This window comes from Cyclopterus lumpus, chromosome 6 (genome assembly GCF_009769545.1).
Source record: "Cyclopterus lumpus isolate fCycLum1 chromosome 6, fCycLum1.pri, whole genome shotgun sequence".
NCBI classification, from domain to species: Eukaryota; Metazoa; Chordata; class Actinopteri; order Perciformes; family Cyclopteridae; genus Cyclopterus; species Cyclopterus lumpus.
This window is the reverse complement of record NC_046971.1, coordinates 14231540-14252642: the sequence shown is the minus strand read 5'-3', so window position 1 is coordinate 14252642 and position 21103 is coordinate 14231540. Positions and strand designations below refer to the sequence as shown.

At 41.3% G+C, this 21103-nt stretch overlaps 4 protein-coding genes across 5 annotated transcripts; 3 read left to right on the top strand and 1 right to left on the bottom strand.

Moving 5' to 3' along the window:
• Positions 1-687: 687 nt before the first annotated feature.
• On the bottom strand, positions 688-7825 carry terb1 (telomere repeat binding bouquet formation protein 1). The gene is made up of 21 exons (XM_034535148.1): positions 7780-7825; positions 7502-7612; positions 7174-7305; positions 6536-6667; positions 6311-6371; positions 6077-6195; positions 5790-5918; positions 5548-5700; positions 5329-5460; positions 5052-5177; positions 4717-4859; positions 4254-4639; positions 4096-4166; positions 3909-3986; positions 3385-3612; positions 2441-2521; positions 2226-2291; positions 2095-2136; positions 1410-1486; positions 1107-1262; positions 688-1007 (listed from the first exon to the last, which is right to left on the bottom strand). Exons 1-21 carry the CDS (start codon positions 7814-7816, stop codon positions 993-995), a joined length of 2475 nt encoding a protein of 824 aa, XP_034391039.1. The 5' UTR covers positions 7817-7825; the 3' UTR covers positions 688-992.
• A 934-nt stretch (positions 7826-8759) lies between these two features.
• pdp2 (putative pyruvate dehydrogenase phosphatase isoenzyme 2) lies at positions 8760-12404 on the top strand. Of its 2 annotated transcripts, none has more exons than XM_034536017.1 (9): positions 8760-8846; positions 9261-9376; positions 9479-9661; positions 9844-9963; positions 10059-10345; positions 10828-10933; positions 11017-11253; positions 11362-11661; positions 11758-12404. In XM_034536017.1, the coding sequence occupies exons 2-9, from the start codon at positions 9296-9298 to the stop codon at positions 12022-12024; spliced, it is 1581 nt and encodes a 526-aa protein (XP_034391908.1). In that variant the 5' UTR covers positions 8760-8846; positions 9261-9295; the 3' UTR covers positions 12025-12404. The 2 variants fall into 2 exon arrangements, with proteins under 2 accessions (XP_034391908.1, XP_034391906.1); XM_034536015.1 differs by having other exon boundaries at positions 8771-9145.
• A 565-nt stretch (positions 12405-12969) lies between these two features.
• Positions 12970-17831, top strand: LOC117732378 (B-cadherin-like). Its single transcript, XM_034535287.1, has 15 exons — positions 12970-13082; positions 13430-13528; positions 13606-13755; positions 13831-13986; positions 14092-14233; positions 14316-14479; positions 14557-14685; positions 14776-14961; positions 15058-15302; positions 15411-15553; positions 15646-15870; positions 16106-16330; positions 16408-16538; positions 16995-17138; positions 17234-17831. Exons 1-15 carry the CDS (start codon positions 13029-13031, stop codon positions 17483-17485), a joined length of 2445 nt encoding a protein of 814 aa, XP_034391178.1. The 5' UTR covers positions 12970-13028; the 3' UTR covers positions 17486-17831.
• Positions 17832-19092: 1261 nt separating this feature from the next.
• Positions 19093-20753, top strand: si:dkey-30c15.13 (uncharacterized protein LOC558731 homolog). The gene is made up of 7 exons (XM_034534637.1): positions 19093-19154; positions 19473-19656; positions 19738-19848; positions 19934-19990; positions 20073-20183; positions 20397-20543; positions 20703-20753. Exons 1-7 carry the CDS (start codon positions 19093-19095, stop codon positions 20751-20753), a joined length of 723 nt encoding a protein of 240 aa, XP_034390528.1.
• The last annotated feature ends 350 nt before the right edge of the window (positions 20754-21103 follow it).

Sequence of the window (21103 nt, the reverse complement as noted above, 5' to 3'; positions counted from 1 at the left end):
CACTGAGAATAGATAAACAGACACATTTGCACTGTCATAAGGCTTTTCAGCTCAATACACAAGTGCTGGACTAGTCTCCCCACTCCTCGTTGATGTCTTGCCTCGCTATGGACTTCAATGGCAAAAACAAAGTAAACAGAACTTGGTCTTTGCTTCTGTGACACGGTATGCCAAGTAAGTAACACGCACACATCTGTTTAAGGGTCGAAGCAGAAGTGCAGGAATGATTGCTTCCTGTTTGCCTTATTCTTTTGTTTTCCTCATATTTTTGTTTTAAATAAAAAGCAATGTATGTATAACCCACATAATGGTGACCTACACAACTGCCATTTGCTGACGACACATTGATAAGACTTTTCAATGACATATCCCAAAACCTTCAGATGTCATTTTGACTGACACAATTCTTCCTTAGATTATGATCCAATATTATCCAAACTGACAGTGTTGGTAAAGATTATGCAATGTGTATGGCTGGGTCTTTTCATGCCACAACTCAACATGTGCTGTTGCAATCAAATCTGGCAGACTTACATGTGGCAACACAGTGGTGCTGACATCAAAACAAGGATTTTGAAATGGTCCTTCCTCTAAGGTTCGTCATCAAATTCTCTCAAAATCTTGCACAATTCATCCTTACAATCAAATATAAATGTGTATTTGACAGAGAAGATACTGACAGAGAAATGTAAGAATCTCCAACACGTGTTTTAATGTTTTAACATATAACAAAAAGAAACAATTAACAATGTGTAAAAGCACTGAAAAGGCTAAACAAACTTTTTTTGTAAACACAATGGCAAAAGTACAATGGCACCTTATACAAATTACTTTAAATCTTTTTTAAATACTGAATAATAAATAATTAGGTCAATGCTTATTTGGATTATTTCCAATAAATACAGTGTGAAGAGAGTCAAAGCTATTATTAACATGGGGAATTTATTAATTGGCTGGCCCAGGATGCCAGAAGCAGGATTATAGCCAGACTCCTAGACTTTACCTTTCTGGGAGGCAAAGAAACAAGGTAGTTCATCTAAATGGTCTTTGACATTTATGCTGGAAAATATAAAATGTCATACTGGAAAGAGATTTTCTCTTGTTACCATTAGCCGCCTATACTTCTTGGCCAGGTCAACATTGGTGCGTCCAGGTTGGAAGGGGTATGACCACAAAATGGAGTTCCAGGAGAAGCCGAAAGTCTTCACACCGCACAGTAGGAAACACACCTCCTCACTGCTGAAGTCTTTCCTCTTCCTTTTCTATGAGCAGTTATAAGGATGGCAGAAGAGGCTAAATGTCCTCCTTACACTACAGCATACAATCATAGCATAAAAGGCAGTTGGAAAACCTGGCAGGCCATATCAATATATACAGTTTTGACCAAAAATATTCTTTCAAACTCTTACAATGGAACAGTGATCTGTGCTTGTCCTCGGCTCATCATCAATGCTGTGATGTCCACTTTTAATCCCTCCTCTTCTCTCTGTATTGGCATGAGAAAAACACGCACAAGTGAAATATCACATAACCAGTTATGACTAATGCAGCTACACTGCCGTACAAACAACACAACAGGAGAATGACTGATGAAGTAGGCAGAAAATAGAAGAGAACGACAGCTAAAGTTTATGGAGACACAGTGCAATGCAAGAAAAAACTCACACACAGTGAGTTTTGGAAAATGCATTTGGCTGAGGTATAAAGATACAGTAAATGTCATGGAGAAAGTCTGACTTAATGCAAGATAATTGGCAAAATTAGAAAACAGGAGGAGAAAAAGGGGATTGGTGGCAATAATACAAAAGCATCAACACACACACACACAGACACACACACACACACACAGTGTTATAATAAAGTATCTATCTATATATCTATACAGAGTATTCAATACTGTGCTGTTTTGAACCAGCTCTGGCCTGCACGGTGAAAACACTGGCTGCGGTTCAACATTCCTTCTGCTCTTTGGTTTGTCTGTTGCCAAGAACACACTACAGAGAGACAGCTTCCACCAAAGGCTCTCAATCATAACATTCACACACACTTACAGTAATATACTGTGAATATCCATATCTGAAAGCACATATCTACCTCCAGGAAGATGAGACCTTTTCAGGGGAATCAAGCTTGAACCTAAAAGGAGGAGCGATGAGATCAATGCTGTTGAACATGAGACGTATAAAGGACAATAAATGATAGGTTGCTATGATTATGTTACATACCAGTCTTGTTATGAGAAGTCAATGTCTCCTTTTTAGCTCCTCTATGCAGTGGAGTCAAAGCGAAGCCTATGATGGAAGAAGACATTGCACATCTAAAGATTATTGTACAACAAAATGTGGTTTAATGATTTATTGTTGATTTGTTAGATTGGCTCATTCCCTACAGTCCTTAAATACATTGATGTGTGAAAGAGCTGTATCTTTATAATTCTTACCATTGTGCTTCTTCCAGTGATGTTCTGGCAGGCAGCTCTTGCCTTTCCCTGCTCCTTTACGTATGGGAGTCAGGCAGACCTCTTACAGTGGAATATAAATCAGACATTTTATAGCAGTAGTTAAAGATAACAATATGTGTTTCATGCTGAGAATATTAAAGTAAAAGTTATGAAGTAATGTCATAAGGAAAATGTATTTATATTTATTGTACAACAAATCAGGTTGGAACAACAGCAATATGCATGAAGTATGTTTATCTCATATCTAAGCAACTCATTGGTACATTTATCTTGACTGAGGTATGCTCTATGATGAAGGAGATTTTACTTGTCTACATATTTTAGAAATACCACTTTTTATAGCTGTCAGCAAAAAAGCATGTATTGAGCACAATACCCACAATTCAGTGTATCTATAATGTAGCGTATACTCAGGACAAAGTCTGAAATGTTGCCCGCGCCCAGGCTTTTATATGTATGGGATATTTTCTAGCCAAATGCAGTAATATTCAGCCCATGTTGCAGTAGAAGGTTAGCCAATGGCAGTCTTCTCAGGTTATAGTGATTAGAGTAACAAAATGTAGAACTTGAGCACTCAAAAAAAAAAGGGCAAAGAGGGGCTGGAGCTGAGCCCAGCTGACATTGGGTGAAGGCAGGGTTCACCCTGGACAGGTCGCCTGGCTATTGCAGGGCCACATATAGCATATATCTTATTATTATGTTAACATTGTGAGCACCCACAGATTGACTGTGGGCTAAACATATCAAGGATGGCAGTGAGCTTCAACTGTGAGGTTAATTTGTGTCCATTTCTATATTTAACTTTGATACACGGTGCTAATTGTACACCAACTTGTGGACTGGCCATCTGACAAACAACAATCATCAAACCAAGGCCATTGCAAAGTGAGTAAGACATTGTCCATGAAGAAGGATTTCCTTACCGATCCAGTTTTCCCTGCTTCTCTGTGGCTCTGAAACTCGGTCTGGGTCTCGGTCTGCCTGCTCAGTGTCATCTTGGTACTCTGTCCTGGACAGAAGGTTGCAGTGACGAGTCCTAAACCGCTCCGTGGCTTCCTGGAGTACCTTGTGCATGTCACAGCTGTGGCGGCAGGAGCTTTGCAGAGACGCAAAAGTGCGACTGGTCACCTCCTCAAAAGGCAACACACAACCTAAAGGAGAGAAAGAACAGGGATGACAATAATTCAGTGTAAAGTCCAGTGTTGGCTTTGCAATAATCTAACTGAAAAATCCCTGAAAGTTTAAAAGAATACATAGTCCCAAGTGACCTAAGTAAGCCTGTACGAGTAGAAGACAAAGAAACACAAAATGTGCTTAATATAACATATTACACAGGCACAGAAAATACAGTTTAGTAAAGGCTGACCCATACACTATGCTCTCAATAACCAGTTGATAGTACAAGATGGAAAATATTTCATTGAGGGGCAGCATCATATTCTCTCACCTGCACACCGGATACGAGATAGTGAGTGTTCCTCCACTCGGATTGTCCCCACCGTACTCATCTCACAGTCCTGCAACTCTTAACATAAAAACATAATAATTGAATTAAATAAGATGAAATAACTCTACATCTACTCAAAACTAATGCAAATAAGTTTGTGTTAAAGGTGTGAAGCAGTGACTCTCACCTTCTTCATCAGAGCATTTTATTTCTTTTGGTACGCTGTGCCTCACTGATGCTGGGGGTTTAAACAACTGACTACAAACAAGACAGAAGAAAAAGTTATAAAGGAAGCTATCTTTTCATTATTAAAAGAAGTAATCAACATTGAGGATCTCGACTGACTTGTCTGCTGTACGAGGCTCTCTGCCTCCCTCTAGTGACTGCAGATGGGAAGACGTTAGGGCTCCAGTCCCATTGCACACTGAACAGCACACAGCCCCTCCAGTGGTTTTAGTCTTCTCTTTCTGCATTCTTAAATTGGAGCTCATTTGCTTCAGTTCACTGTCATTCTTAATCTTGATCACATTTCTTACAGTGTGAAGTTTAATGTTGTTGCCAGCCCCTGCTTCTCCATGCTTAGGAGTGCTGTTCTGTCGATGTGCTGTGTGAATGGTTTTAATGCTCTCCTTCTGCTGCAGAGGCAGAGTGTAGGCTGGAGGCAGAGATGGTTGGCCTAGATCTTCACTTGAAGGGAATGGCTCTGTGACTCCCTGCTCATCTTCGTCCTCCTAAAGATGGACACATCATGATTCACCACTCTTCATGCTGATTATATTATGGTCATGTGTGTGAGTGTATGTCTGACCTTTGCCTGTCTCTTCTCCAGCAGGTCAATCCTGCGCAGCAACTCTCTGGCCGAGCCCCTGAAGCCTTCCATGTTTGTAATGGGGTCCACATTTTCATCCTCTCCCTGTCTCACGATCACACAAGGCTCTCCCAGGGACATGGCTTCACAAACAAGTCATTAAAACTCCAACTCTACATTCTACTCACATATTCTTCAATCCCTTACTCTATTTATTCATTCTTATATTCACAATTTGAGAAAAAAGTAGAATAAAACCGCAGAACTAAACTAAATATGCTTGAGTTAAGTGAAGGCAATGCTGTAACAATACTGAACACATGTTGATGACTTACTGGCCTGTTTGCAGGTCTGCAATATGAAGGTAGCAGCCTTCCGGACCTCCTCACTTGTATCTTCTGTGAGTAGGGTTATGATAAGGGGGAGGCCTCCACACTGCACCAAATGGGACTGGTGCTCCTCTACAGGCAGGAAGAAAAACACATTTGTAAAAAAATGGATAGCATAAATTCTCAAGTTGTACTCTCTAGAGAAGCAAGACTGTGAAGAACCTGATCAAAATATGAAGCGGAAACACACAGACACAAGCAGCAGACTACTGTGCAGTCTTACCAGAGGCCTCAGTGCAGTGGCCCAGAGTGAGTAAAACAGAGAGCCTGTCCTCAGGGTCCAAGTGTGGGCTCACCAGCAGGGTGAAGAGGTGGGAAACCACACCATACTGAGAAAGACCCGAAGCCAGAGAAGCTACAAAGAAGAGATTGTTAAAATACACTTTTGTTGTTTAAGTGAAGTGTCCAGAAGTGTGCATATGTGTGTGAGAGTGATACGCACAGTTTTCTGTCATGCAAGCTGACAGTGTCTTAGATATAGTGACAGAAAGCTGGCAAGACATCAAGCTTGTATCTGCCACAGAAGCTAGACGAACTAGTACAAGAGCGAGAGTATCCAGACACCCTGAGGCTGAAAAACTCTCCTGTACACTGGCTGCAAAAACAAAGAAGTGATCAACATTTAATGTCAAATTTGAGTGTAAAATACAAAGAAAGAACGAGCCATTCTGCCCTGTCACTTACAGTTGTTGGCAACCGTCATTGCTATGAAGGAACATATGGGTTGAAAAATCTCAGGACGTAGCAAAACAATTTGCTGAAGCCAGACTTTTATTATGACAAAGGCTGCCACACAAATACGCTGACCCTCCTCTGGAAGACAACAATTTAGCAAAAACATCTTACTCCAGATATTAACTTAATGTGGTATGCCATGGTTTGACTTAAACATAATTACTTGGATGGCAAGAGCATCAATGTTTTACATCCTAAATGCTCAGTACAAAGCACAAATAAACAGGTGACATTACCATTTTGAGGGTTGTTGACACATCCACAGAGAGCACTCGACACAGATGCCCAAAGCTGGAAGGTTTGAGTAGCATTAGCTGCTCTCAAAGTAGACTCTGTAGAGAGAGGGGATGTGGTCCTGCAAAAATGTATACTATTAAACTTATATGTATGTGCTTGTATGAGTGGGTTTTTCACATGTTCAGCATACCAATTGGTATGACTATTGTCTGGCATTAAGAATAGCAAAGTACCTGAAGAGGTCCAATAGAATATCCAGGCAGCCAGTTGTTTGGCTTAAAGTCTGTCCTGATTCTGCAATAACACACAGACACATGAGACCTACAACAACTGCTGTACATTGTGTTCCAAATATATAAAAGAGCTTTCATGCGCTTGACCGAAACCAAATCAAAGAAACTGGTGTGCAACTAAATAGGACAAGCATTCCTGTAGCTTTAACTCATCCTTGATCTTACTATTGTTGGCTACCAACACAGACAGCAAATACACAGACACTCTCTTCTGTGTGAGCGGGACGTCTTCTTTCAGCAACAAACCAGCAAGGTCTGCAAATGTCTCCTTTCTGCAGAGATAATTCTTGCAATACACTATCAGAAGGAAGCATAGATAGTACATTATTAGTGTATTAAAATGGTAATTTGTTCTAACCGACTTGCATTTGAAGATACCACATTATACAAAGACAGTGATATTGTATTCACATAGGACAGTACACAGGCTTGTTTTATAAAATACACATATGCTGTAACTCAATCCAGGACCACAGCCTCTAATGCCCACATCTTAAAATTGACTTTGACATGACAGGGTGACAAAGCTATCCTATCTGTGTCCTTTGCAGCTATTAGTTTCCAACAATCTATAGAAAAATTAAAATTATTAACATTAACCTAGTAAGGTGTTTTCCAGTACCTATTATTTAGCACCCAAGTTTACCACCAATATTTACCACTTAGTCAGCTGTTTAAGAGTAACTTCCTGCCCATAACCAGGGAATTTTCAACTTTACAAATTGACATGGACTACCTAAATGCATCCCTGAATTGGGATTCAGCAATCTCACACACTCACACTCGCACTCGCACACGCCTACCATTGGCCTCTGCTAACGTGCCAAGCGTAAAGAGTGCAGTCTCCTTAACATCCGAGCGAACAACACTGGATTTGGAGAGGTTATACACAAATGACACACCTCCCATTTCCCTCAGCAGGTCCACATTATCCTCTAAAATAATGAAAATGAAAAGTGAAACAGATGATGAAAGGTATCATGTCAAGGTACTGAATATGTAAATCACTAACTTAGAATGTGTTTGTCAGCAAGACTTGTGTCCAACAACAAACATGAATGGTGGATAGTGCCGTAGGAGATGGTTAGAGGCAAAGAAGGACATGTGTGGTCATTGATGGTTCAGTATTACCTCTCCTTTCACAGATTGAGTGAATGGTGAGAAGAGCTTGTTTTTGCAAATCGGGACATTTCATCTGAAACTTCAGACACTCAAGCAGCAAACTGAGATCTGTCCTTATGGCTGAAAACAGAAAGATTAAATCAGCAAGGCCATATTAACAAGAGAGACATGAGTTAACCTAACTACACTTGTAACTTATATAACGTTAAATGTACGTCACATTAGCTACGCCCATCTACACGTACATACGTTAACGCTAAACAAAATGCGTAGTTGGCGTCACTCACTATTACGGCTTTTGCTGAAAACTTCTGTCTTATCCATTTCCCTGTTGACACGACTGAGTGGTTTAACGTTAGCTAACGTTAGATGTAGCACAGCGCTATTGTCGCTTCACGTCACTTTCCAGAACTTGCTAGATAACCTTGCTAACACAAATCAAATATTCAAGCTAACTTTAACTTCGGCCGCTTTTTCAGAGTTCATTTTTTTCATCAAGCTGATGCCCAAATGTTTTCCTCATGGCTGACATTGAGTTAGAGTTAGCTAATTGCCACTTCTCACTCACAAAAGTTAGGGTAAATTAAGGTAACAACATATTAACGGTAACCAGTGTTCAAGTAACGGCTGGACAAACCGTTACCATATCAACAAACAGATCTAACTACTATCACTATGACGTTTGACAGGTGGGCGTGGCTTCAAACTGATACCATTGAAATCGTGCGCTATTCATGTAGCTAGCAAAAAAAACACGCCATTGAGCAATATTCCTTTAATATCTCCAAACTATAAAGTATAACATAAATTGAATGGCTATCGCTTCAAAGATGTTTTAATTGTTGATTTAATTAAAGAATATCAAATGTGACTTGTATCAGCCATCAGCTCAAGATGTCTCAAACATCCATCCATCCATCCATTTTCAATACCGCTTATCCTCATTAGGGTCGCGGGGGCGCTGGAGCCTATCCCAGCTGACATAGGGCGAAGGCAGTCCATCGAGGGCACATGTAGGGACATACAACCATTCACTCTCACATTCACACCTATGGGCAATTTAGAGATCAATTAACCTGCAGCATGTTTTTGGACTGTGGGAGGAAGCCGGAGAGCCCGGAGAGAACCCACGCTGCCACGGGGAGAACATGCAAACTCCACACAGAAGGATATGTCTCAAACAAAGATCGCCTATTCAAATTGCTTCTACAATCTTTTCCCAATGCTTTTATCAAGGACTACAACAGACGCGTCTGACTACAACACTGCGTCTGATGGCTACGTCAGACGTTGTGGCAGATAGCCGTCATGTTCTGATGATCGGCATAGATTCATTTGTATTTTTACTAAATTTGTACGTAGTTAATCAATTAACCTAGCGTCAAGTGTTGTACTCAACATAGTACCAAGTCAATGTGTGCCTGTTTAGATCAAGCATAGGTTTGGGTGTTATGTTTGTCGCTTTATATGGTAACCTAAACATTAGCGAAGCTAGCAAGCAAGCTAACTTTACGTTTTAAGGCTGGCGTTATACGTTGTTAAAGTTACGTCAATTGTGTCAAACGTTAGCTCGCGTGCACATATTACTGTGAACGAGAGGTAACGTTATGCGACCCGGTATTGGTCTACCGTTATAGCTCACAGTGTGTTCATGTGAGCATAACCTGCAGCACATCCAGCTTGCTATATCTTTTTACGTCAGATTGTCTTCATCATACTCGTGCTGGTTTCATAACCGTATACGTATTGTCTGATTCTCTGGACGTAGAACAACACGTCACCAAACAGCGTCGCCTGTTAGAGATGTCAGGACGTGTGTGCGCCAGTGTCCTTCAAAGAGCTTCAAGCTACACGTTGACACTTTCCAGCCCCACTGCCCCACAGGTGTGTACCCTGTGATTGACTATTACTTGAGTAAAGTTAATCTATTTTGACATTTAGTTTCATTTACTTAATATTATAATCTAATGTGCATCCCGTCTTCAGACTCGACCAGCCCACCAAAGTAACTACTCATCCTGGGGTTCCTCCAGATCAGACAAGTTGTGCCTCACTGCTAAGGACCCAGGGAATCGGCCTCAAAGTAGGCGGCACCTCTCGACTCGTCGGAATCTAGACTTCCAGCTCAGCAGGGTTCAAATCAACAGTATTCTGCGATCTAATGAGCAGGTATTTGATGTGATAGTGTCTCTGAAACTATAAAAAAGGATATGAAAACACAATCATGTTTCTGAGGTCATCTTTAGTTGAAAAGGTTTTTTTCTAATCAGAAATATATGAACACACACACACACACCTTTGCCGTTGCCTAACCCTGTATGTCTCTGTGTACGTCTGCTTCTATATTTCAGATTGTAAGTGTGCCAGAGTTTGATGGCAGGGGACTCAGTGCTGTCAGAAAGTTTGAAAGCAACCAGCTGGCTGCTAACACTCCCAATGAAGACCGTCGCAGTGCAGCCACCTGCTTACAGGTGTGTATTCTCTCTCCTGTCTGTAATCCTATCCATCTCCACACGTTTATCTCCCTTCTTGTTACATTTAAGGTCATTTTCTCTATCTTCTTCAGTCAAAGGGCATGCTCTTTGGAGTGTTTGATGGCCATGGGGGCTGGCCGTGTGCCCAGGCTGTGAGTGAGCGTCTGCTGTACTACACTGCAGTTGCAATGATGTCAAAGCAGAGGCTGGAGGAGCTTGAGACATGCATGGAGGATGGCAGAGCTGTTCCTCCCATCTTGCAGTGGTACAAACACCATGCAGACTTTAACTATCATGAATCTGCTTCCCTCTACATTGACCACCTCAGAGTCTTCTGGCAAGAATTACTAGACAGTGAGGAACATGGTGAAGGCATGAGGTAGGTACAGTACAAAGACATACAATTCTAGCAAACTTAAGTAATTATTTGGGTTGCGTTTGTGAAATCCTGCTGTTCAAAATAAATTATCCCTTTCCTTTTCCCTTCATTTGGCATTTTACTATTGTGCATCAGCTATTAAACAAATGTTGGTTAATGTAATCAGAATTGCATAAATTTACAGTGTAGATTTTTCCTGTTTTTTTTTGTTGGGAAAGATTCGCAGTCCTACAATGTAGTCTATATCTTTTCCTTTAGGGATTGATAAATAAAAGCGTGTGTGTTGCTGTCTGTGATTGCCAAACACTGTTGGTCTATTTGATACACCAAGTCAATAGAGATGGAACAGTTTTGTAGCTTGGGATCTCCACTAAGTACAGTATATCCACATTTTATCTACATATTCTCTCGATGTAGGTGTCTAGATATGTGCTCCTGATCAAAACTCTTTTCCTTCTAAATTCCCTCACATAATTTTCTAGTCCTATGGATGCTCTGGACTGCTCTTTTAAACGGCTCGACGCTGACATATCCTTGGAGGCTCAAGTCTCTCTTTACAATGACCTGATGAAAAGCACAGCCATCCAGGTAACAACGCTTACGCTTTCTTTGCTGCTTCAGCTTATTCAAGGTCACACAGTGTTGATACACACGTGCCATCATCTGTCCAGGTTGCGTTTGCTGGATCCACTGCCTGTGTGGCTCATGTTTGCACGGACGGGATCCATGTGGCGAATGCCGGTGACTGCAGAGCAGTATTGGGGGTGCTGGAGGAGGATGGATCTTGGAGTGCTTTGCCTCTCTCCCAGGACCACAACACACAGAACCAGGCTGAAGTGGAGCGGATCAAGACCCAGCACCCGACCTCAGAGAGAGACACAGTGGTCACAGATGACAGACTGCTTGGGGTGAGAATTCTTCATGTCATAACACTAAACACTAAGCAAAACCTTGATGAGTTAACTGCTCCTTTAAGAAAATAAGTCACTGGTCCTAAGTCTTTATGGCGCTGTCAGGTGTTGATGCCACTGCGTGCATTTGGTGACGTAAGATTCAAGTGGAGCCTTGAGTTGCAACAGAGCATTTTAGCCAGCCTGCAATCTGGAGTGGACCTGGACTCTCTCAACCTGTACCAGTACACTCCACCTAACTACTTAACTCCACCCTATCTGGATGTGGCACCCGAGATAACCCATCACAAGCTGAGACCCCAGGACCGCTTCCTGATCCTCGGCACTGACGGGCTGTGGGATGAACTAGGGAACGAGGAGGCTGTGCGACTCGTTGGAGAGCACCTGAGTGGGATTCACCTTCAGGTTCGTTTGTAGATTGAAAGTGATATGTCTTGATCCCTGATTCAACTTTCACTTTGAACCTCGTAAATTTCTGTTTTTCTTTTCTTTTTTTACCAGGCTCCTGTTTCTCCATCTGAGAGGCAAATGAAATTAGGTTGGATACATAAACTTTTGCTAAAACGCAGGGCCCGTGCCTCCCCTGCTTTAGACACCAACGCTGCCACACACCTCATCAGACATGCTCTTGGCACTGGGGAGTATGGAGAACTGAGCCAGGAGAGACTGGCCACTATGCTCGCCTTGCCACAGGACCTAGCTAGAATGTACAGGGATGATATCACAGCTACTGTAGTGTATCTGAACTCTGACCTGGCCAGACTGTAACACTGCTAACAGAAGGTTTTTTACAATGCTGGACAAAGATTTAAAAAAAAATCATAGTCAACATTTTCATCAGGTTGTTATTTTCTGGATATTTATGGACAAAAAGGATGATCATTACCACCTGTTACATATATTGGTTTGTACATATATTTTGTTTAATGACAGTTGTTGTATTAAGCACACAAGTAAAGATTCACTGGTCTATAGACTTAACGTAGGTTACATATTCTGAACTGTTGCATTTTTCTAAGTTAAAATACAGTGTTTGTGGCTAAATAAATGTTATCCTTCAGCATATTTATATTGGACATTTTATATACATAAAAATGAAATGTTTGCAGTAATTACAATGCTACAGAATAAAACACTCACTCATTTTGTTCCCTGTCTGAATCTTTCTTTCTATTTTCTTGCAGTGTGCTTTCGACAATCTGGTTTTTACTCTGCTTTTAACTATGTATAAACTGTGATTTCTTTCTTATTTATTTAATGTAAATGTTTATATTGAACCATTGAGAAAATATTTAGTTTCACTTGTCTGTTTTTAATCACAAAGACATTTGGATTGAAAAGTAAATGCAATCAAATTAAATACACAAGCCAATTTTGGTTTTGCCAAATGTAGAGAACATAATATCCAAAGCTGTGTGGCAAACACGTTTTCAAATAAACTGCCAACAGTGTCCCAGGAGCCAATCTGATCCTCACGTGTTATGTAAACACTGCTCCTCTCAGAAAAAGGTGAACAAACACCTGCATGTGGGACGGTGACTGAGGTCACCTCTGGCTTCTTGTTTTGTCACCAACATTCCTCTGATCAAACAACTCAGTTAGCATCATTAGAAGCAAGTAAAGAAGCACAGCAATACTGTGAGGTCATAGTATATTTATTATGCTGACTGAGGAGCTCTGAAGGTGAGTTAGTAAATGCCACAAACTTGGCGGGCTGCCACGAGAACAAAGCAGCACACTCGGTCCAGTGACGGAGCTGTCGGCTGAAGAAGATGACGGAGAACCGAAGGACTTGGAAGGTGCTCTCTTTTCTGTGCCAATTGCTGGTGAGTGTTTAAAAGATAACGTATTCTTTTCCTCTGGAGACTGACTAACTATAATTTGTAACTTTTTCCCTGCATTCACAACACTGTCCATTGATGAGTTTACCTTTTTTGTCTTCAAAGTAAAATTAACGTTAACATTGAATAATTCTGTTTTGAAAAGTGCAGTATAAACATAGTTGCTAATACTATTTTACACTAAAAAATATTAAATATGTACGCCTTCCCCTACAGTCTTGCACTCCCATCATAGTTTGTTATCAAATTATAATAGTTTCTGTATTATTTTTTTGTGAATTATGGGGTGGTATATTGAATTGGACACAGTTTGAATGACGTTTGTTCCTCAGTGTTTAGCCTTTCTCGCTGCATCAGGCATCCAGCCGTGCTGCTTGAACAACAGAATCAACTGTACGAATAATGAAATCCCAAGAGGCAAACATTTAGAGGTAATCCGTGAACTTGACGTATTGATCCGATTCCAATTGTATATCTGATTTGACAAGGTACGTTCTGACTCAAACAGAACAACTGTGACGTGGACGTCGAGCAGCTCCCCGCTGCTGAGTTTGCGCACGTGTCTGGCAGTTTGAAACGGATGAAGAGGGAGTGGGTTATTCCAACAATTAACTTTCCAGAAAATGACAGGGGTCCACATCCTAAATACATGGTTAAGGTAAATAATGTGCATTTTCTCTAAATGTAAATCCATGTGACTAAAGCTGTCCTGACTAGAACATCTGTTGTTTAGATCAAGTCAAACAATGAGAAAAAGGTGCCGATAACCTACAGCATCACTGGACCAGGTGCTGATCAGCCCCCCGAGGGTGTTTTTACTGTAGATCGGCGGTCTGGAGTGCTGTACGTGACCAAGCCACTGGACAGGGAGAATACAGCAAAATACAGTGTGAGCTAAACAAAAAGCACAAACTCACTTTTTACAGTCAATCCCATAACTGTCTTTATCCGTATGCAAACTATTGAAATCAGAAAAGTATGGTGTGTGTTACAGCTGTGGGTCCATGCACTGAATGAGGGCATTAAGGCTGAGGAGCCCATGGAGCTCATTATCAATGTCGTTGACCAGAATGACAACGCTCCCAGATTTACTCAGAACCTTTTCTATGGCAGTGTAAGCGAAAGCGCCAGCACTGGTGAGGAAAGGATTCAGCAAACTTTTCTTCCTAAAATGTGAATTTCAAGTCCTTACTTGTATTGTATTGTGGTCTAAAACAGGTGACTCCATCATAAAGGTAAAAGCAGTGGATGAAGACGACCCACAGACAAACAATGCTGTAATATGGTATAGAATAAAGGCTCAGACACCCACAGAGGACATGTTTGCCATAAACCCAGTGAGTGGAATGATCAGTGTGAAGGCAGGCGGACTGGACAGAGAGGTAACACAATCACCACTCTTCACTTTATAAGACTTTCTCCATCCTCATTTCCATTGTGACTCATGTTCCTGTGTCAGACTCACCCAGAGTACAAGCTGACCATTGAAGCTGCTGATATGGAGGGAGAGGGGTTAACAACCACCTGTGCTGTCATAATTAGCATTACTGATAGCAACGATAATGCTCCACAATTCACCGTCACATCCGTGAGTTAGAAATGCACAAATACTCCATAATGATGTGGAAATAAATTTGATCTGTAACGGCATTTAGTACAGTTTCATGCTTTACCCCAGATATCCACATCAGTCCAAGAGAATGAAGTTGGAGTGGAGGTAATACGATTAAAGGCCACTGACGAGGATGAGTTAGGATCTCCAAATGCCAACACCAAATATTCAATAATCGAAGGCGACGAGGGAGGAGACTTCAACATCACCACAGGCTCCAGTAAAATGGAGGGAATCCTCAAAACAGCCAAGGTTGGGAAATACCTGTTCATTTTATTTTTATAGAAGACTTGTTTTACTCGACACACTCACTTCATCCGTCTTTCCTTGCTCCCCATCACTTCCAAGGGGCTGGATTTTGAGAGTTTTCCTGTCTTTACTCTGCTGGTGGTGGTGACCAACGAGGTGCCGCTTTCTGGAGTCACGTCGACCTCGACAGCCACCGTCACTGTGACAGTCACGGACAAAAACGAGCCTTCTGTTTTCAGTCCATCAGAGATCCATGTAAGTATCTCAGAAGATGCGAAAATAGAGAGCTCTGTGGCCGACCTCAAAGCGCAGGATCCCGACACAGCCAGGAGACAGAGCGTTAGGTAACAACACACACACACACACACACACACACACACACACTGTTTATATGCATGTACACTAATCTGTTTTAGTTGCAATCAGGTCATGTCTCTTTTGTCTTTTTTCAGATACAAACTACATAATGACACTGCCAGGTGGCTAAGTATTGATAAAGACTCAGGATCAGTCAAAGTTAAAAGCAACATGGATAGAGAATCACACTATATCAAAGAAAGCAAATACACAGTCCTAGTTTTGGCTTACGACAATGGTAAATGCATACTTTCGGTATTCCCTGAACACACTGCCACAGCCTTCTTTCTCATTTGCCAAACATTAAGCTTTCTCTTTTCATTCTTCTAGATACCGTCCCGGCGACGGGGACGGGCACTCTGGTTGTGACTTTATTAGATGTGAATGACCATCATCCTGTGATCAAGCAGCGGAAAGCCAGGCTATGCAACAGTGATCCTGTTCCTGCCTTGCTGGATATAGTGGACCCAGATGGACCTGGTCATGCTGGACCGTTTGCTGTGGAGCTTCAAGGAGAGCACAGGATCAACTGGACTATAAACACCAATTCCACAAGTAAGAGAGCTCAATAACTTTATACATAGACAAGAACATATATGTAATCATTTAAATGACAACTACAAATACATTCTTACACAGTTGCAACATTTTAAGCACACGCTGCTGTCTTATGGAAAATATAGCAGTGCTGTCCAACTCTCCATGACTCTCACAAATAAACAAATATTTACTCAAAACCAAGCACAGCACTTCTCAAGTGTTAATTCTGAATATTTTCTTCTACTTGCAGGTAATGTGGCAGCCCTGGCTCCAAGACGGGAGTTGTCACCTGGGGACTATTATGTGCTGATGCGAATCTATGATGTGGGCATGATGTACCAAGACAGCACACTGGACGTAGAAGTGTGCCAATGTCAAGGGGCTGTCTCTACCTGCTTCATCCCACATGCTGCCCCTCGACTGCACGGTTCCTCCCTCGCAACCTCAATTCTGGGATCAATCTTTGGTCTTCTGTGTATGTAGCAAGTCTTTTATATTCCCCCTATGTCTTAAATCTGCCTTGAGTTGCTCAACTCTTTCTGTTGACCACAGTACTTCTTTTGCTGCTGTTGCTGTTGCTGAGAAGAACGAGTAGATCAGAGAAGGATGTCCCTCTTCTTGAAGACCAACCCAGAGACGGCATCTTCTACTACGATGAAGAGGGAGGAGGTGAAGAGGACCAGGTAGGAGCAGGAGGTTTAAATACAACTACAAGACATCTGCACTGTCAGTCTGCTTACATTGTATAATATAAATATGATATCTGTTTATATATTTTGCCCTGGACCGGTTTTAGCCTGAGGAAAAGTTCCTCACATTGGAACATTTTTGCTTTCGGACTCAGACAATTGTATTTAAAAGGCAATGCAATAGAAGATAACACTATCTAGTCTCAGGCTTGCACTCTTTTACAGAATAGTTGTCAGGTTAAGCAAACCGATCCAAAGGCCAAATATAGGCAGAAGGTGGTCTTAAAGTCGTCTGAGAGTCAGGAAAACTAAGACTGCGATACAATCAGAGGAGTCGTCCCCTGATGGCTATTAGGAAAAATGCAAGTTTAAAGCACTTCCGCATTGGCTTCCCTTTTTAGACCCAGATGTCAGTTTAAAGTTCTGTTTCCTCTTGTTTTTTTTCTTCAGGAGTATGACCTGAGCCAGCTACACAGAGGGCTTGATAATCATCCTGAAGTCTTCAGCACTGAAGTGTTTCCTACTGTCCAGAGCCACCTGTACTACCGCCTACAACTCCAAGCCAATGAAGAGATTGTCCAATTTATCGAAGATGTGAGTGATGTTGAGATCTACAGAATTTATTAGTGCAATAGCTATTGTATGTTTTTTAGTGCTTTAACTCAGTATGCATTATATTTTCCTTGTAGAACCTGCAGTCTGCAGACAGTGACCCCACAGCTCCTCCTTATGATTCTCTTTTGGTGTTTGACTATGAGGGTATTGGCTCAGACGCGAGTTTGCTCAGTTCAATCAACTCCTCCGACTCAGATGAAGGGAAGGACTTTCAGAGCCTGGCCCTCTGGGGACCCCGTTTCAGCAGGTTGGCTGACCTGTACACAGGCGGGATCGACGAGGACAATGATACAGAAACACTGCCAGGAAAAACAGAATGGGTCTGATGTGCCTGATATATTGATATATCTGGTAAACCTCAGAGTGCTGTGTGACCTCTTTCTGCTGCCTTCTGTGGTGATGCCAAACACCACCTCAGCTGGTTTGTATATTTATTCTGTTATTAGGAGCAGTATACATCACTATTTAGTTTAGTTTTTTAATATACCTCATTTAATTAGATTTTCTCTATTGTCTGCTTATTATTTATTGCTGTTCTTGTGCTGATGCAAAAGCCAACATTTCTTTCCTAATCATATAAAATGCTGGATGCTGCAAAAAGTGTTTTTGTTTTTTAAACGCATTTATCAAAGTGAATCTGCATGCCTTTTAGTTTTAAACTGAAGAACTATTTAACAAACCAATGAATAAACATATACATTTTGTGAAAACTATAGAATAACATTTTTTAAACTCACTGTTCAACATATTTTTACATATTTTAGGCTAATAGCCTACGGTTGAAAATGTTGAACCTGGGTCCCACACACATTCTGCATTTATATACAAACAAGCTTTGTGAGTATCTGTCCACTGTTGTGACCACTATGCGTGAAAGTGTGTTAATAGCATGTCCCAAACTTATTGAACATCAAATGTTCCACACATAATTGTCTCTATGATTTCATATTGTTGTTACGCTTCTTTAATGTCAAAGTCTGATTGCACAAACAAAAGCAAACCTTTTTTGCTCTGATGATAATGATCAACAGCTTCAGTCACTAATGGCATTGGCAATCTAAGTTATGGCTTATTCAAAGCTGCTTTACATTAATGTAAAGGTTGACAATATTTAAAGCAATGGAGTTAAGTACTGTGTGTGTGTGTGTATAGCAGGCGGCGTACTGCATTGACAGGCCTGTGAGGAAGCTCATAGTTACAGGACGCTTACATCAGACTCCATTTCAGCATGAGTGAAGGATTTGTCTTAAAAGTAAACCAAATATGATGCAGTGATACCTATATGTTTGCAAAAATCATAGACTGCTGATTTGGCTCACGTCAAAGCATTTTGGACGACCTTCCAAATAGCCCAGTTTTTTTTGTAATATCATTGTATTCCTGTTTGGTTTTGCTTTTACATACTTACCATATTACATATCTTAACGTGCCTTTTTAACATTCTAACATTATCCAAACCGCTTATCCTATTTTGGTTTGCAACCAGCTGCAGCCAGGGTTCACCCTGGACTGTAGGTCGCCAGTTTATCACAGGGAACATATAGAGACAGCAACAACTATTCACGCTCACATTCACACCTACGGGCAATTTAGAGTCTGCATGTTTTTGGACTGTGGGAGGAAACCGGAGAACCCGGAGGGAACCCACGCTGCCACGAGGAGAACGTGTAAACTCCACACAGAAGGATCGCCCAGAACTGAACCCGGGCTTCTCTTGCTGTGAGGTGACAGTGCTAGCCCCTACACCAGCATGCAGCCCTAATTAAGATTATTTTGAAAAAGAGTGTGAATAAGTTTCGCTTCACACTTAATTGTAAACTTTCTGTGTCATATAAACTTGTTTGTATAATATGTTTGTTGCAGTATATGAGAGTGGATAATGTAAAGTATAATCGGTTACGTTACAGTTACCTGGCTGATAAGCTCTTTAGTCATGACCAATGATCTCCCTGTTCACTTCCTCAAGAGTGGACTTCAGTCATACATTATCATCAGGTGAACTTTGACCCCCTTGAACCGCTGTAGTACTGCGAGAAAACAAACTGTCTCAATGATTGCCATTTTTAGCCTGCTGTGGATAAATGAGTGAAACAACATTTGGCGAAGGTAAGCTGCCACACTGACTGAAAGTGTCAAATCTGAATCAAAGGTGTGTGTGTGTGTGTGTGTGTGTGTGTGTGTGTGTGTGTGTGTGTGTGTGTGTGTGTGTGTGTGTGTGTGTGTGTGTGTGTGTGTGTGTGTGTGTGTGTGTGTGTGTGTGTGTGTGTGTGTGTGTGTGTTTCTCATTCATTTTGTTTTCCTACACGAGTTAAGTGGTGGTATTCTTCCACAACAGATGACACAGAACATGTTCCAGGAGGGGTTGTACCAGGTGTTTTTTAAGGAAACACCCTCAACCCGCCCACTGACCCAGGTTACCAAACAAGGAGAGCCAATCAATGGCAGGATTCATCGTTGGTTTGGGACTGTGGTTAATACCAGACTTTTAGTCACTGGAGTGAGATGCTACTTTTTTGTGCAAACCATAACTTAAGCATTTAAACTGCCTGCCTGCTTCATACCTTGTATTTCCTCTCAGGTGGTGCAGATCATCAGTGCATTAGCTTGCATACTGGCCACAGTTACCTATGCTTGTGTGAGCTACAGCTGCTCCGTCTCCATGACAACACCAGTGTGGTCAAGCTTATTTGTGAGTCCACATCTGCTTCAGAGGAGAGAGAGAGAGAGAGAGAGAGATTAAAATACTACAATCAGAACTGTTTGTGTTGTTACAGTATTTGGCTGCTGGCTGTCTGGCAATGGAGGTTCAGAGGAAAGCTAATAAATTAAAGGTAAATACTTTGTGTAGTAATGCGTAACTGTGTTGCTTACGTCATCAGCTGCCTTGCTTAATTTTGCATCCATCATGAACAGATTATCGCTCTGATGGGTCTGAACCTCTTCAGTCTAGTGTTCGGCTTCTCTGCTCTCCTGGCCAACAGCCTCATGTCTACGCAGCTTGTTGCACTCAACACAAACCAACAGGTAATTAATTTAACACATGGAGATTGTGTGAAGACCATTCTGGTGTTGTTGTTGTCTTTTATTATATCCATCAATAAACAAATAAACAATACATTTATGACCTTTATGAAAAGCTGGTTTCAACCTCTACTTTTATGTACTGAATGAGTAGAAGTGCTTCCTGAGCTGTGAGTGATCTGTCCTCTCCTTTCTCTCTACCCTCCTTCTCACTAGCGTGTTGGTTCCTATGTTGCAAAGGGGAGCTCCATAACATTTGCCGTACAGTGTATTCTGGCGTCACTCTACATACTCTTCCTGTCGTTGAGAGGCCTGCGTCGCTACAGTCCTCCCCATATTCAGGCCTACAGCCGCCTCTCACAGGTAAACATATGCAGGAGTACAGTTGAAGTCTGACAGCTGATTTGTTGTATGGATAACAGCTGATGAAGTATAAATAAATCAGAGATGCCAACTTTAAAAAGCATAGTATTCAGTTTATTATTTAATAGGGCCGACATGTTTTTGCTCTTTTCTGGGCAGGATCGAGATGAAACCAATGGGCCTCTACTGGAACAAGTGGAATTCAGTTAGTGAAACTCAAAGACCTGAAAAATTGTTTTAAATATTGTGAAATTTAGTTTGGGATTCCAAAATGCTTCAAATTCACTTTCCCAAACAATGGGCAAAAGCAAACTTACAAAAAATAAACAGCATATTCAACAAATAATGGTGAACACAACTTATTAAACATTTGAATCAAGAAAATATGCATGTTTTCAAAGCTCAGCAATCTGTTTATCTAACATTGTTAAAACTGATTATAGTTTTCCCATTTTGCTGCTCTGTGGTCAACACTAGAGGGCAGCATTGCCACTGATTTGTCATGTTATTCAATCTGATCCCCAAAAGCTCAGTTTAGTGCACAAGTATAGAGGATGACA